At 34.6% G+C, this 14,412-nt stretch overlaps 1 protein-coding gene across 1 annotated transcript in view; it reads right to left on the bottom strand.

Moving 5' to 3' along the window:
* The window catches only part of FCHO2 (FCH and mu domain containing endocytic adaptor 2), a gene marked incomplete at its 5' end in the record, with an annotated part of 114,516 nt that overhangs the window by 91,327 nt on the left and 8,777 nt on the right, over positions 1–14,412 (bottom strand). Inside the window, 1 exon segment of the mRNA XM_030845457.2 lies at positions 7,387–7,478. Within this exon segment, the coding sequence (XP_030701317.2) occupies positions 7,387–7,478 (92 nt within the window).

The following is a 14,412-nucleotide window of genomic DNA, read 5'->3' as shown; positions in this document are numbered from 1 at the left end:
GCTCTAGAGCCCACAAGCCACAACTACTGAGCCTGCATGCCACTGAAGCCTGTGTACCTAGAGCACGTGCTCTGCAACAAGAGAAGCCACTGCAATGAGAAGCCTGCACACCGCAACAAAGAGTAGACCCCGCTCACCACAACTAGAGAGAGCCCACGCAGAGCAATGAACATCCAACGCAGACAAAAAAAATTAATTTTAAAAAAAGATCAACTAGGTTAGATACTAAAAATATTTTTTAATTACCATTAATTTTGTTAGATGGGTAATATTATTGTCTTCTAAGTCATTAGCTGTTAGAAATACATACATAGGGACTTCCCTAGTGGCGCAGTGGTTAAGAATCCACCTGCCAACGCAGAGGACACGGGTTTGATCCCTGGTCCGGGAGGATCCCACATGGCGTGGAGCAACGAAGCCCGTGCGCCACAACTACTGAGCCTGTGGTCTAGAGCCGAGCCACAACTACTGAACCCACGTGCTGCAACTACTGAAGCCCATGCACCTAGAGCCCGTGCTCCGCAACAAGAGAAGCCCACGCACTGCAATGAAGAGTAGCCCCCACTTGCCGCAACTAGAGAAAGCCCACGTGCAGCAACGAAGACCCAACACAGCCAAAAAAGAAAAAGAAAAAAAAAAAACTCTGGCGTACAGACCTGTCCATAGGATCAAGCTGCACATTTAAAAAAAAAAAAAAAAACACATACGTAAGTATCTATGGATGCAATAATTTGATGTCAGGGAACTGTTTCAAACAAGACTGTCAAAATACTAAAAACTGTTGAAACTATATTATAGTTCATTACTTAGTGGTTTGTAATACTTTCTCTATTTTTTTGGCTAAGTTTGAAATTTTTCAAATAAAAAGCTAAAGAAACACACAACAAAAATGGCATATATGTGTATATTTCCACAATAAAAAGTGTTTTAAAAATAGAAAACTTTTAATTTCCAGAGTAAAAAGTTAAACACACACACACACACACAAATGGCATATAAAGCATGTAAGTCAGTAGGTGGTAGTGTTCTCAGGTTCCTGCATTTTCAGGAAGATGATAAAAGTACCAATTATTATTAGAAATTAATACATCAAGGAAATATGTTATAATCTCTAGGATAACTACTAAAAGAATGAGGCTATTACTTCTAAGGTGATAGAAGAAAAAAAATTAATAGAATAAAAGAAAACTTTTTAAGGCCAAAAGGCAAGAAAGAGGAGGACAAAATATAAAACAAGTAGGATAAATAGAAAAAAAATACTAAAGGGGTTAGCAAACTGCAGCACCGTCAGCAAATCTAGCCAATTGTTTGTCTTCATAAATAAAGATTAGAATACATCCATGCTCATTTATTTACGTGTTGGTTACAGCTGCTTTTGTACTAAAAGAACAGAGCTGAATAGCTGCAACAGAGACCAGACCACACACAAAGGCTTTACGCAAAAAGTTTGACAACCTCTGACACAACGAATTTGAACCCAAATATATCTGCAAATATACTGTATGTAAAGGACTAAATGCTCCAGTTAAACAATATAGATTTTGAAAATGGCTTTAAAAACAAGAGAGAAACATATCTACACCACAAAAACACAGCTAAGGAAAAAAATGCAAACACTAACCAAAAGCAAACAGATGACACTTTAATAACAACAAAGAAGACTTCAAGGCAAAAACACTGCTAGAGACATAAAAGGACACTGCACAATGAATGAAAAAAAGAAGTTCAAATCACCTGAAGATGTCATAGTTCTAAATTTCTATCCATCGACTAACATGGCCCCAAATATATAAAGCAAAAATTGGCAGTACTACATGGATGAACATTCACAATCAATATGAAAGATTTTCAAAACAGCTCTTTCAGGAACTGATAAAATGAGCAGGATTAAAAAACAAAAACCAGTGAGGATATATTAGAATTAAACAACAGAATTCACAAACTTACCATAATAAATACATATAGAACTCAATACCCAACAGATACAAAATATTTTCAGGTACATAGAGATATTTAGTAAACTGACTCTACCCTGGTCCATAAACCAAGTGTCAACAAAAATTTCCAAACATTGAAATCATACAGGTATGTTCTCTAATCACAATGTAATTAAGCTTGAAATCAACAGGAAGAATATACCTTTACAAATCAACACATATTTGGAAATTAAGAAATGCACTTCTAAATAACCCACAGAGGCAAGAAAGAAAACACAATGAAACTTTAAAAATTTAAACAAAGTATAATGAAAATCCTATTTCTCAAAACTAGTGGAGTAGAACAAAAGCTATGCTTGAGAGAAATTTATAGAGTTAAATGAATATGTCAGAAAAGAAAAAAAGTTGAAAATCATTAAGTTAAGCATCCATCCCCCCAAATTTAAAGAACAGAAAACTGAACGCAAAGTTGAAGGAAATACAGAAGTTAATGAAACAGAATATAAATATACAAAAAGAGACAAAGTCCATAATTGGTTCTTTGTACACACTATTAAAAACAACAGGGCTTCCCTGGTGGCGCAGTGGTTGAGAGTCCACCTGCCGATGCAGGGGACACGGGTTCGTGCCCGGGTCCGGGAAGATCCCACATACCGCAGAGCGGCTAGGCCCGTGAGCCGTGGCCACTGAGCCTGCGCGTCCGGAGCCTGTGCTCCGCAACGGGAGAGGCCACAACAGTGAGAGGCCCGCGTACCAAAAAAAAAAACCAAACAAACATCAAATGAGACTGATCATGGAAAAAGGGAGAAGGCACAAATAACCAATATCAGGAATAAAGTGGGATGTCAGTACAGATCCTGTAGACATTTTTAAAACTTCATTGAAGAATATTAAGAATAACTTTTTGGCAATAAATTTGAAAATTTACATGAGATAGGAAAACTCCTTAAAATATAACTTATCAAACTCACAGAAGAGCTGCAATATCTGAATAGTCCTGTATCTATTTAAAAAATTAAATATGATTTAAAACCTTCCTACAAAGACAGTTTCAAGCCCAGATGGATTTACCAGCAAATTCTATAAAACACATAAGGAAGAAACTATAATCTCCCACAAATTTTTCCAGAGAATACAAAAATAGGGTATACTCCCCAACCCCTTTTAATGAAGCCAACAAACCTTGATTAGTAAAACGTAAGAAGGATATTTAGAGAAAGGAAATTTTCAGGCCAATCTCACTGATAAATACAGATGCAAACATAAGAAATAAAATAGTAGCAAACTGTTCTACTAATGTATAAAAACAATAATACATCTCCACAAAGTTTGGTTTATACCAGGAAAGGGAAGTTAGTTTAACATTCAAAATTCAACGTAATTCAGACTAACAAAAGAAAACAAAAGAAAGAAAACATCCATTCATGATTTTTTTAGAAAGGAAAACAAAAGCCTTACCAAAATAGTATGTAGAATTTCCATAATCTGATAAATAGCAGGGAAAAAAACTAGAATAAATATTTAAGAGTGAAATGTGAGACTGGGAACAAGATAAGGATGCCTATCATCACCATTTCTATTCAGCATTACACTGGAGGTATTTGCCAGGGCAATAAGAAAAAGAAATAAAAGGTATAAAAAGGTATTAAAAAGGGAGAGATTAAACTGTCATTTTCACAAGATGATTGCACACACAGAAAATCCAAAAGAATGTACAGATAAATAAAATTAACAGAATAAACAAGAATCACCAGGCTGCTAGACGACATATAAAACTCAAACTCATTTACATAAATTTGCAACACATAATTTACAAACTGCTTTTATCTAGAATATATAAAGAATTCCTTCAATTTATTTTTTAAAAGGAAGAAAAAAAACAGAAAAATAGGCAGAAGATGAAGAGATACTTCATAAAAGAAAAGATGCAAATGGCCATCTTTTCATAAAAGAAAAGATGCAAAAAGGAAAGATGCAAAGAAAAGACGCAAATGGCCATAAAAGAAAAGATGCAATATGAAAGGATGTTCAATCTCATTATTCATCAGGGAAACACAAATTAAAACCACAATGAGAGAGTACTACTTATCAAAATGGCTCAAATTAAAGGACAGACAAAACCAAGTGTTGATGAGGACATGCAGCAACTGGAACCCTCCAACAAGGCTGCTGTTGGTGTAAACTGGTACAACCACCTTGGAAAATTCTTTGGCATTAACTACTAGAGTTGAACATACACATGCTCTAAGACCTGGCAATTCTACTCCAGGGTAAATCACTAATCTAAATATGTGTATACTGAGACACGTGTGCAAGAATATTCAAAGCAGTATTACTTGTAACAGTAAAAAAACTGGTAACATCCCAAATGTCTGTCAACAATAGTAGATAAATACATTTAGTAAATTGACATAATTTAATATTAAACAGCATTGTAAATAAATTATACCAAATTCAACACGAATCTCACAAAAGTGCTGAGTAACAGGAGTCAGAAAAAGTATCTACTCTATGATTAAATTGATACACTCATTACAAAGTTCAAAAAATAGATACAACTAACTTCCTTCAACAGATAAATTACAATATATCCATAAATGGAATATTACTCAATAACAAAAAAGAATGAATTACTGATACATGCAACAACATGGACCAATCTCAAAATAATTATACTGAGTGAAAGCACTGGACAACCAAGTATATCCTGTATGACTCTATTTACATAAAATTCTAGAAAATGCAAACTAACCAAAGTGTCGAAAGCAGATGAGTAGTTGCTTATGGATGGGGGGGGACAGAAGGAAGGTATTACAAAGGAGAGATGAATATGTTCACTATCTTGATTGTGGTGATGGTCATGAGTGCATGCATATATCAAAATGTATGAAATTGTACACTTTAAATATGTGCAGCATATTGTGTGTCAATTATACCTCAATAAAGCTGTAGGGAGGGAAGAAAGAAAGGAGCAAAGGAAAAAGGGAGGAGAAATGAAGGGAGCATGGAAGTGGGGAGGAGAGGATGAGGATATGAGAGAAAGAAAGTCTGAATGACTAAGTTAAGAAGTTATTTAACCTTTCTGGGTCCCAATTTTCTTATCTATAAAATAGGACTTAGAGTTTTGACAGTTAAATGAGATAATGTATGCAAAGTCCTTAGTGCATAGCATATGCTTATGTCTATCTTTTCTTCCTTTCTTTATCATTCGCTCCTTCAAGAAATATGAGTATCCAATTGTGCCAGGCTCTGTGCTAGGCACTGGATACAACAGAATTTTGTATACTGTTCCCCTATAAGGAACAGAAACAGTAACAAATAACAAAAATGAGTATTACAACATTTTATAAATACTACAAAGAGATATATGATGTTGAGAGAGATTACAATAAGTGATTTTGACCTAGTCAGAGAGATTAGGAAAGGCATCCGTGGAGAAGTGAGCACACTGCTGACCTCGGAAGGTCAGCATGTACAAACAAGGACTAAGCATGTACAAAATCTGGACTGAAAAAAAGCCTGCCAATAAAATAGCCAATGTCTCTGGAGAGGAAAAAGGAGTCTGAATAAAGAGGAGTCTAGTGTGAGCTAAAGCTTGAAAGGCAATTTGGGATCAGACCACACAGTTCTGTCTTAAGAGCAATAGGAAGCTTCTGAAATGGTTTAAACAAGGAGTAACAAACTGATCTGTAGTTTGAAGAAAACAAAAAACACTCCAATTACAGTACAGAGAATAAGTTGCAGGAAAACAAGAATGAATGTAGATAGGCCAGTTAGGTGCTACTGCTGCAGTCCAGGCAATAATAATGATAGCTTGGATTAGGACAGTGATGTTAGAAATTCATTCTATCAAAAAATCTTTACTGAGGGCCTACTAAGGGCTGAGCTCTATCCTAAGTGCAGGAGAATGAACAATAAGCAAAAAAGACAAAAAAAGAAAATCCCTGACCTTGTGGGGTTTACAGTCTAGTGGGGAGAAACAGACAGACAAATAAATAAGTAAAATATCACTTGTATCTGGTGGTTGTTAAGTGCTATGAAGAAAAATAAAGTAGGGAAGGGGGAGTGAAAGGAGGTGTCTCACTGCCCACAGAATCATTAAGGGGTCAGATTCTGAGCAAAGGAGGGATGACCCGGGAGTCCTGGACTTCTTAACTGACATAAATAGGGCTAAAAAGCATAATTACCACTGCTCTGTTGGTCTCAAGGTAGATAATTATAGTAGTGATGTAAGTATTGGGGGAGAAGGAGGCTAGGGGATGTGCCGGGAGATGCAGAGTACTAGAGTCTCTCCTTTTACTTTTACTATTGGCTAGTGATGAAAAGTGAGCCAGTGAGGGACAACTTTATCCATAGCACTTAGGGCTTTATGGTCCCCCTTTTAACTCCAGTAGAAAGATGGAAGTCAAAGAGGATTTGTCTAACATGGAATAGTTTGTTCCCCAATTCCTACCAGCTGACAAACTCCATGAAGCAGAAGCTGCCTCTTTAACCCCAAAATCCAGACAAGTGCCTGGCACACAGCAGACATGGGATATATATTGAAAAAATAAATGAATGAAGTACTGTATCTAAAGGCAAAGTATCCCTATGTTAGCAACGTAAAGATTGTAAATGTGTTCACATAAAAATTACCAAGTGGGTCCAGCCACAAAATAGCCTTAATCAAATCAAATTATACTGATTTTATCATATATTAACGCATATATGTGGAATCTAGAAAAAACTGTACAGATGAACTGCTTTGCAAGGCAGAAACAAAGACACAGATGTAGAGAACAAACATATGGACACCAAGGAGGGAAAGCAGGGTGGTGGTGGTGCAATGAATTGGGAGATTAGGACTGACATATATACACTAATATATATAAAATAATAACTAATAAGAGCTTGCTGTATAAAAAAATAGAATTCAAAAAAAAATTATACTGATTTTAATAGGTGGTAATTGACTATTGTATTCTAAGAGTAATAAAAAATTATGTTTCTAAATTTACACAATTTAAAAACATGTACTTAGGACTCTTTAAATATAAAAGTTATAATAATACATAATTGAACTACAAGTTCAGAAAACAGTCTTTTCAAATTATTTGAAAAGTTTGTTTAGCGACATATTTGTTTAGAGAAATGGTAATATCTTATCCTACAAAATTCCTCAGTTTTTCTACTGTATCACCTTGCTAGCATATTCAATGAAAAATATATAGATAATATTTTCAAGCAGTGATTTGCAAATCAGGAGTTTATCAACGCCACTGACAGCCACTATTTAGTCCTCAGTGTGTAGATGACAGAGAACCACTACTTTAAAGTATAACTATAGTATACTTTTTAAAAGTGTAACTGATTACTTTTATCTAAATCCAACTGAAATTTTCTCAATTATTTATATTCTGAAATTTATCTTGATAATGAATTGTTAAATTACTTATTAAAAAATACATACCTTTCTCTTACAAAATCTGCTAGTTCTTTTGTCGATATCTGTCCATATTTCATATTATGGTAAAGGACATCAAAGCCACTATTTTTTTCCCCCTAAAATTTAAAAAGATTTTTAGTTTAACAAAGAGATCAAAATGACTTAAGAATAACTAACATGCAATTCTAATGCTCAAATGAGCTGTTTTTCCTTAATTTAACCATTGTTGCTCTAACTGTATAACTTTAAACTGTATCAAAGGAATACTGTATGCTTTGATACAGTTTACAATATATTATATACACATATACACACAATACACACATAATACATTCTATAATTACTCATAAAGATATATTAATGAAATTCATCTGAATTTTTAATAAATAAATGCAGCATAATTTAGAAAAGATAAACATGGACCTTTTAAAATACATTACCAAATCCCATGTCAATTCCTTTAACCTGCATTGAGAGATTCCTGATTATTTAACTCAGAGTCTGTACTTTAAAATAACTGAATCTTGACTTCTGAGTCAAGACAGAATTTACTAATCACATAAGCACTAAATACCACAAAACACTTTATAATCACTAATCTAAGTCTTTCAATAAACTTAAACAACTTGAGATGTGAGAAAGGAGATAAAATTTTAATAAAAGAGCAGTAACAGTCTATTGGCTAGTCCTCAACTAATGGGAAATTAACACAACTAGACTACTACACAACCCTAGAAAATCCTAATGCCATTTAATCCAATATAAAGCTAAATTAGCAAGTCATAACACAGAAAACATCAGAAATATCAATTTTATACGTGAAATGAAAGACTATTTATAAACTAAGCTCAACAACTCTTTTTACAGTTAGCAGTTTTTATTTTTCTTCAGTGACGATAATGAAGAATTGAATATATTTGTTGGAAATAGAAAGCAATGCCGTAAGCAAGTGTTATGCAAACTGAAACTTAATTTTCCACAGTCCACCAAAAACAGGAAACATATTATAGGAACTTCCCGCTAAGCTGAAGTGATCCCTAATAAACCTGTCAGCTAATATAGCAAGTAATTAGACTGTTATACATACAATGAATTAAAACATCATATTTGTAATAATACAAATAATATCCCTAGCATTTGAACATCCATTTCCATTTATCAAGAATATAAAATAGGGCTTCCCCGGTGGCGCAGTGGTTGAGAATCCGCCTGCCAATGCAGGGGACACGGGTTCGATCCCGGGTCCAGGAAGATCCCACATGCCGCAGAGCAACTAAGCTCGTGTGCCACAACTACTGAGCCTGTGCTCTAGAGCCCGTGAGCCACAACTACTGAGCCCGCATGCTGCAACTACTGAAGCCCGCGCGCCTAGAGCCCGTGCTCCACAATGAGAGAAGCCACTGCAATGAGAAGCCCGTGCACCGCAACGAAGAGTAGACCCTGCTCGCCGCAACTAGAGAAAGTCCGCGCGCAGCAACAAAGACCCAACACAGCCAAAAATAAATAAATAAAAAAAAGAATATAAAATAAAACTACAGTCTCCTATAAATCTAAACACATCCATTTAGCTTCTACAATTTTTCATGTTTCAAATAAAGAAAAAATCTGTGATCTAACTTTAGTTATTTACTTTCTCTGGGTTTTTCATGCAAATTTATTCCAGTCAAAATAATATTTTCTGAAATAACGATTAATACTAGTCTATAGCAAGCAAAAATAACATCATCATGCAGATTAGTAAATTTATAGACAAAATAATCAAGGGCCTGAATCCTCCAAGGGATCCATTCCATTACTTGAATATAATAAAGAAACTACAAATAATTAAACTATCCACCAACTCCCATAACATAGTCATGAACCCTGAAAAAAACAAATCTGAAATCTAAAACTATAAAATCCAAAGCCTGGAGCTCTCAGTCCCCAAAGTTCTCCCCTGACAACTACCAGTCTTCATTTGCACATAATTCTAACAAGTCAGGTTACCTGGGTTCCCAATGTGTATTATGCATATTCATCATGCATATTCAAATTACAAATGAGCTGGTACTGAAGGGCTATTCACACAAGCACACAGATAGAAGAAATAATATTTACCATCTCTCTTTTTAAAAGAAAACAAGAAAACTTGGAGATCATCTAGTAACTGGGGCAATAAGGTCCTGAGCATTTTGTTTCACTGTTACAGTACTGTAAACATTAATCAATCAAGGAAAGGTTAAAAAAAAAGGGGGGGGGAATTCCCTGGCGGTCCAGTGGTTAGGACTCCACGTTTCCACTGCAAGGGGCCCAGGCTGGATCCCTGGTTGGAGAACTAAGATCCCGCAAGCCGCGCAACCACAGCCAAAAAACAATGGTTAAATTACATTCAGAAATCTAGGTTCTTATTAAGAAGTTCTCAAAAAGTAAGCTCTTTATTTGGGAAGTTCAGATATGCAAATAGCATATTACTTGAAATTACCAAGAGAGGAAATGAGATTTATTAATTTCTTTACCATTCAATATAACAATATTATTACAGTAACAGTAATATAATATACCTTAGGAAACAGTACTAGCTATTCCATCCCTCAGGTCTTCACTTGGAAAGAGAAGGAAAAATACCAATGAGGATGTGAAGCTGAAAAGGTCTGCTTCAAGAGGCACTAACGACTACCCATAAACACGCTGCATGATTACAAATCCATGTGTCATTTCTTCCTATTTGGGTATTCATCCATTTACTGAGTTCTAAAAAATGTAATACGCCTGATTCTAGGCACTGTTTTCTTAATTTCATAAATCTATTAACACAAACATTTATTGATCATTAACTTTTTCTCTGGCACAAACTAAACAAAAATTGTAATACTTCAAATAGCTCTCTCTCTCCACATACACACACACACACACACACACACACACAAATATACATGTATCTTTAAAAAGAAAAAACTTCAAAGTCAAATACCAAGAACCCAGGCCTATTGTCACCTTGTCAAAAACTTACTTTACAGCTTTTCATAAGAGATGACAGTGTATTAAATACACACATATACATACATACATACATATGTCAAAATACATACATATGTCAAAAAATACAGTAGGAGACAAGTGGCTTCAGTGTCTTCACCTGAAAAAAAAAAAGGAAATTCTGGGGAAATGGGGAAGACCACTCTGGAAACTGGCAATCGTAACTCATATTTCTGTCACCATCTGCGATTACCCAGGTTTTTTTAACTAAAAGTACCCCCATGTAGGTTCTATTAATTTTTTAATAGCCATCAATGTTTTTAGTCTAATTCAAAGACAAGTAAAATAACAGTAAATATTTCTGAATTACATATCCATTTTATCACCCTTGACCTTGAAGTGGATATGTTCCTATCATTTTCTCTTTTTTTAATTTAATTTTTATTTTATATTGGGGTATAGTTGATTTACACTGTTGTGTTAGTTTCAGGTGTACAGAAAAGTGGTTCAGTTATACATATAACTATACCCATTCTTTTTCAGATTCTTTTCCTGTATAGATTATTTCGGAATATTGAGTAGAGTTCTCTGGGCTATACAGTAGGTCCTTGTTGATTATCTATTTTATATATAGTAGTGTGTGTATGTTAATCCCAAACTCCTAATTTATCCCCCCCAAACACACACCTTTCCCCTTTGGTAACCACAAGTTTATCATTTTCGACACAAAAAATTTTTTTTCTCAACATATTCTGTTAACTCAAGCAAGCAGAACTTGCTTTTTCTTGGCTAACTAAAATACACAAATGTACAAGTAAGTTGATGACAGAGTTTTATTATCAAAAAGAATTATAGCTAAAGATGTTTTCTGGTCTTCAATATTTTACTAAAACTGTAAATGTGCACACCCTTTAATCCAGCAATTCCACTTTTAGAAATCTATACCACAAAAACACACATACAAAGATAAATGTGGAAAAATATGCACTGCAGTACTGTTTATAATTGTGAAAAAACAGAACTCAGAAACATCCATTAACATTACTGGTTAAACAAATGATAGTATATCCTACAATGAAATACATATAGTGTTTTTTAACTGCAGTAAAAAAAATTGCAGTACATTTTTAAGTATTAATTTCTTAAATCTGCCCAGATATACATAATATCAGTGAGAAAAAGAGCAAGTTGTAATTATTCATAAAAGCCAAAAATAATCTAATGTTGGGAGCAACCTAAATGTCCCAAACTGATGAATGGAGAAACAAAATGAGGTAGAGCCACACAATGGAATACAAACCAGCAATAAACAGGAAAAAACACTGACACATATGACTTTATGGATTAACCTCATAAAAACTTTACTAACTGAAAGAAGCCAGACACAAGAGACCGTATATTGTATGATTCCATTTATACGAAATGTTCAGAACAGGCAAATCTATAGAGAAAGAAAGTGGATTAGTGGCCACCTAGAGCTGAGGGTAGAAAAGAGCATTAACTGTCTGTCAATGGACATGAGGGATATAATTATTGGGAGGATGATCATGTTCCAAAATTAATGATTGCTGCACCACTCGGTAAAGTTACTAAAAATAAACGAATTGTACACTTAAATTGGGTAGATTTTATGATATGTAAAATGTGCTTCAATAAATTTTGTTTTAAAGCATGGTATGAAACAGTATACGTAAAATTTCATTTCCATTGAAAAAATAACAGGTTGCATATATGCATACAAACAGAATCTGAAGGCATATACAGCAAACTATTAACAGCAAATTATCTCTGGAAAATGGAATAATTTCATTTCAGAGCATAGGTTAACTTTCTAATAAAAAAAAAAATAAACAGGTCAAGTCTTTAATACAGGAGTAACAGAGCTAAAAGCTATACTGACAAGCAGTTGTAAAATGCTATTTTCTCCCAAGTACACTACAACTGTTGATATAAAATCTTGATTATCAACGGCCAATATTTTTTCTTCTACTGATCAAATTTTTATTCTTTTTTTTTTTTTGGCAGTACGCGGGCCTTGCACTGTTGTGGCCTCTCCCGTTGAGGAGCACAGGCTCCCGACACGCAGGCTCAGCAGCCATGGCTCACGGGTCTAGCCACTCCGCGGCATGTGGGATCTTCCCGGACCAGGGCACGAACCCGTGTCCCCTGCATCGGCAGGCGGACTCTCAAACCACTGCGCCACCAGGGAAGCCGTATTCTTTTTAATAACAATTTTATTGAGATATAATTCACACACCATACAATTTGGCCATTTAAAGTGTACAAGGCAAAACATGTTAGCATATTTACAGACTTGTGCCACCATCACTGCAATCAATTTTAGAACACCAAAAAGAAATCCAAACCTGAATAGCTAGATTTTTAAGAGTAGGTATTTACTCATCAGTGATGAGCTTATTTTCAGCTAGCTTATTCATTAATCAACATGTAAGAAATTACGTATGTCCACAAAAAAATCAGTACACTAATGTTTATAGCAGCATTATTCATAATAAAGGTGAAAACAACCCAAATGTCCATCAACTAACAAATGGATAAGCAATGTGATATACCCATGCACTGGAATTTACTCAGCCATAAAAGAAATGAAACATTCGGGTTCGAGCCTGGTCCAAGAAGATCTCACATGCCGCGGAGCAACTAAGCCCGTGTGCCACAACTACTGAGCCTGCGCTCTAGAGCTCGCGTGCCACAACTACTGAAGCCCGCGCGCCTAGAGCCCGTGCTCCGCAACGAGAAACCACCGCAATGAGAAGCCAGCGCACCACAACGAAGAGTAGCCCCTGCTCACCGCAACTAGAGAAAGCCCGCGCGCAGCAATGAAGACCCAACGCAGCCAAAAATAAAATAAATTTATAAAAAAGAAAACAAAAAATGAAATATTGATACATGCTATAATATTGATGAACCTTGAAAACATTATGCTAAGAGAAAGAAGCCAGTCACAAAAGACCATATACTATATGATTCCCCTCATATTCAAGTCCAGAATAGAGAAATCTATAGAAACAGAAAGTAGATTAGTGTATTGCTTGAGGTGGGGTGAAGGTGAGACATGGGGTGATAAAAGGTACGGGATTTCTTTTTGAGGTAATGAAAATTTTTGAGGTAATTTAAGACTGACTGTGATGATGGTTTCCACGTATCTGTGAACATTACCAAAACCACTAAACTATACACTTTAAATGATGAACTGTATGGTTCACAAAATATATTTCAATAAAGTTGTCAAAAAAGTTAAATAAATAATATTTTTAATCAATAAATTCTAGCAGGGAAATTTTCAGTATTAACTGACAAAAACAGCTACTAACACCACTGCTGACCCAAGGAGGACAATTACAATGAAGGTTTACACCAAGACAGGATCTTTTCTCTGCCAATCTCAAGGCACTTTGCAAACAGGTAGCATTTCCATACAAAGCTTCCCGAATGTGACTTGAGCTAAGTAAAATCTTGTTATAATCCAATATAAACAGGTGTAAAAATCTTTTTAATAATTCCTAATATGAAGTGGAAAAAAAAAAGTTTTATCATCCTTTAAAGATGGAAATCCAGAATCATACAGGTCCTTTAAGAGAACACAAACTTAGTACCTTTGTGTCCCCTAAATACTCTAATTGAAGTAAGATGACTGCAATTAACAGTTTGATGTATATCAGTCCAGATTACTTTTCGCATACATATAGAAATATTTTACTGCTTAATATGAAAATGAGATCATGTTATGCATATTGTTTTGCATCTAAATTATCAATTAAAGTGAAATTTAGCTGAAAAGATAACTAAGTTATAAGTAAGGTCACCAAGTCACTAATAATGTACAGATTTTTTTCTGGTCTAATATAGAGTCGACAAGTGAGATATCCTTGAAATTTCAAGTTAAAAAGTTTAAGTCATCAAATCTATTTTGGTAACTCAAAACATCTTTTTCTGGTTGATCTTATAACTTTATACTTTAAAAAAATTTTAATAGACATAAAATACAATCAAAATATTTCCACTTGAAGAAAAAAATGCACTCCTCTATTAACAATGCTATGAAATTCCTATTTTAAAGAAAATGGAACTGTT

This window comes from Globicephala melas, chromosome 3 (genome assembly GCF_963455315.2).
Source record: "Globicephala melas chromosome 3, mGloMel1.2, whole genome shotgun sequence".
In the NCBI taxonomy this organism is placed as follows: Eukaryota; Metazoa; Chordata; class Mammalia; order Artiodactyla; family Delphinidae; genus Globicephala; species Globicephala melas.
The sequence above is the reverse complement of the archived record's forward strand: the minus strand, read 5'-3'. Positions and strand labels throughout refer to the sequence as shown.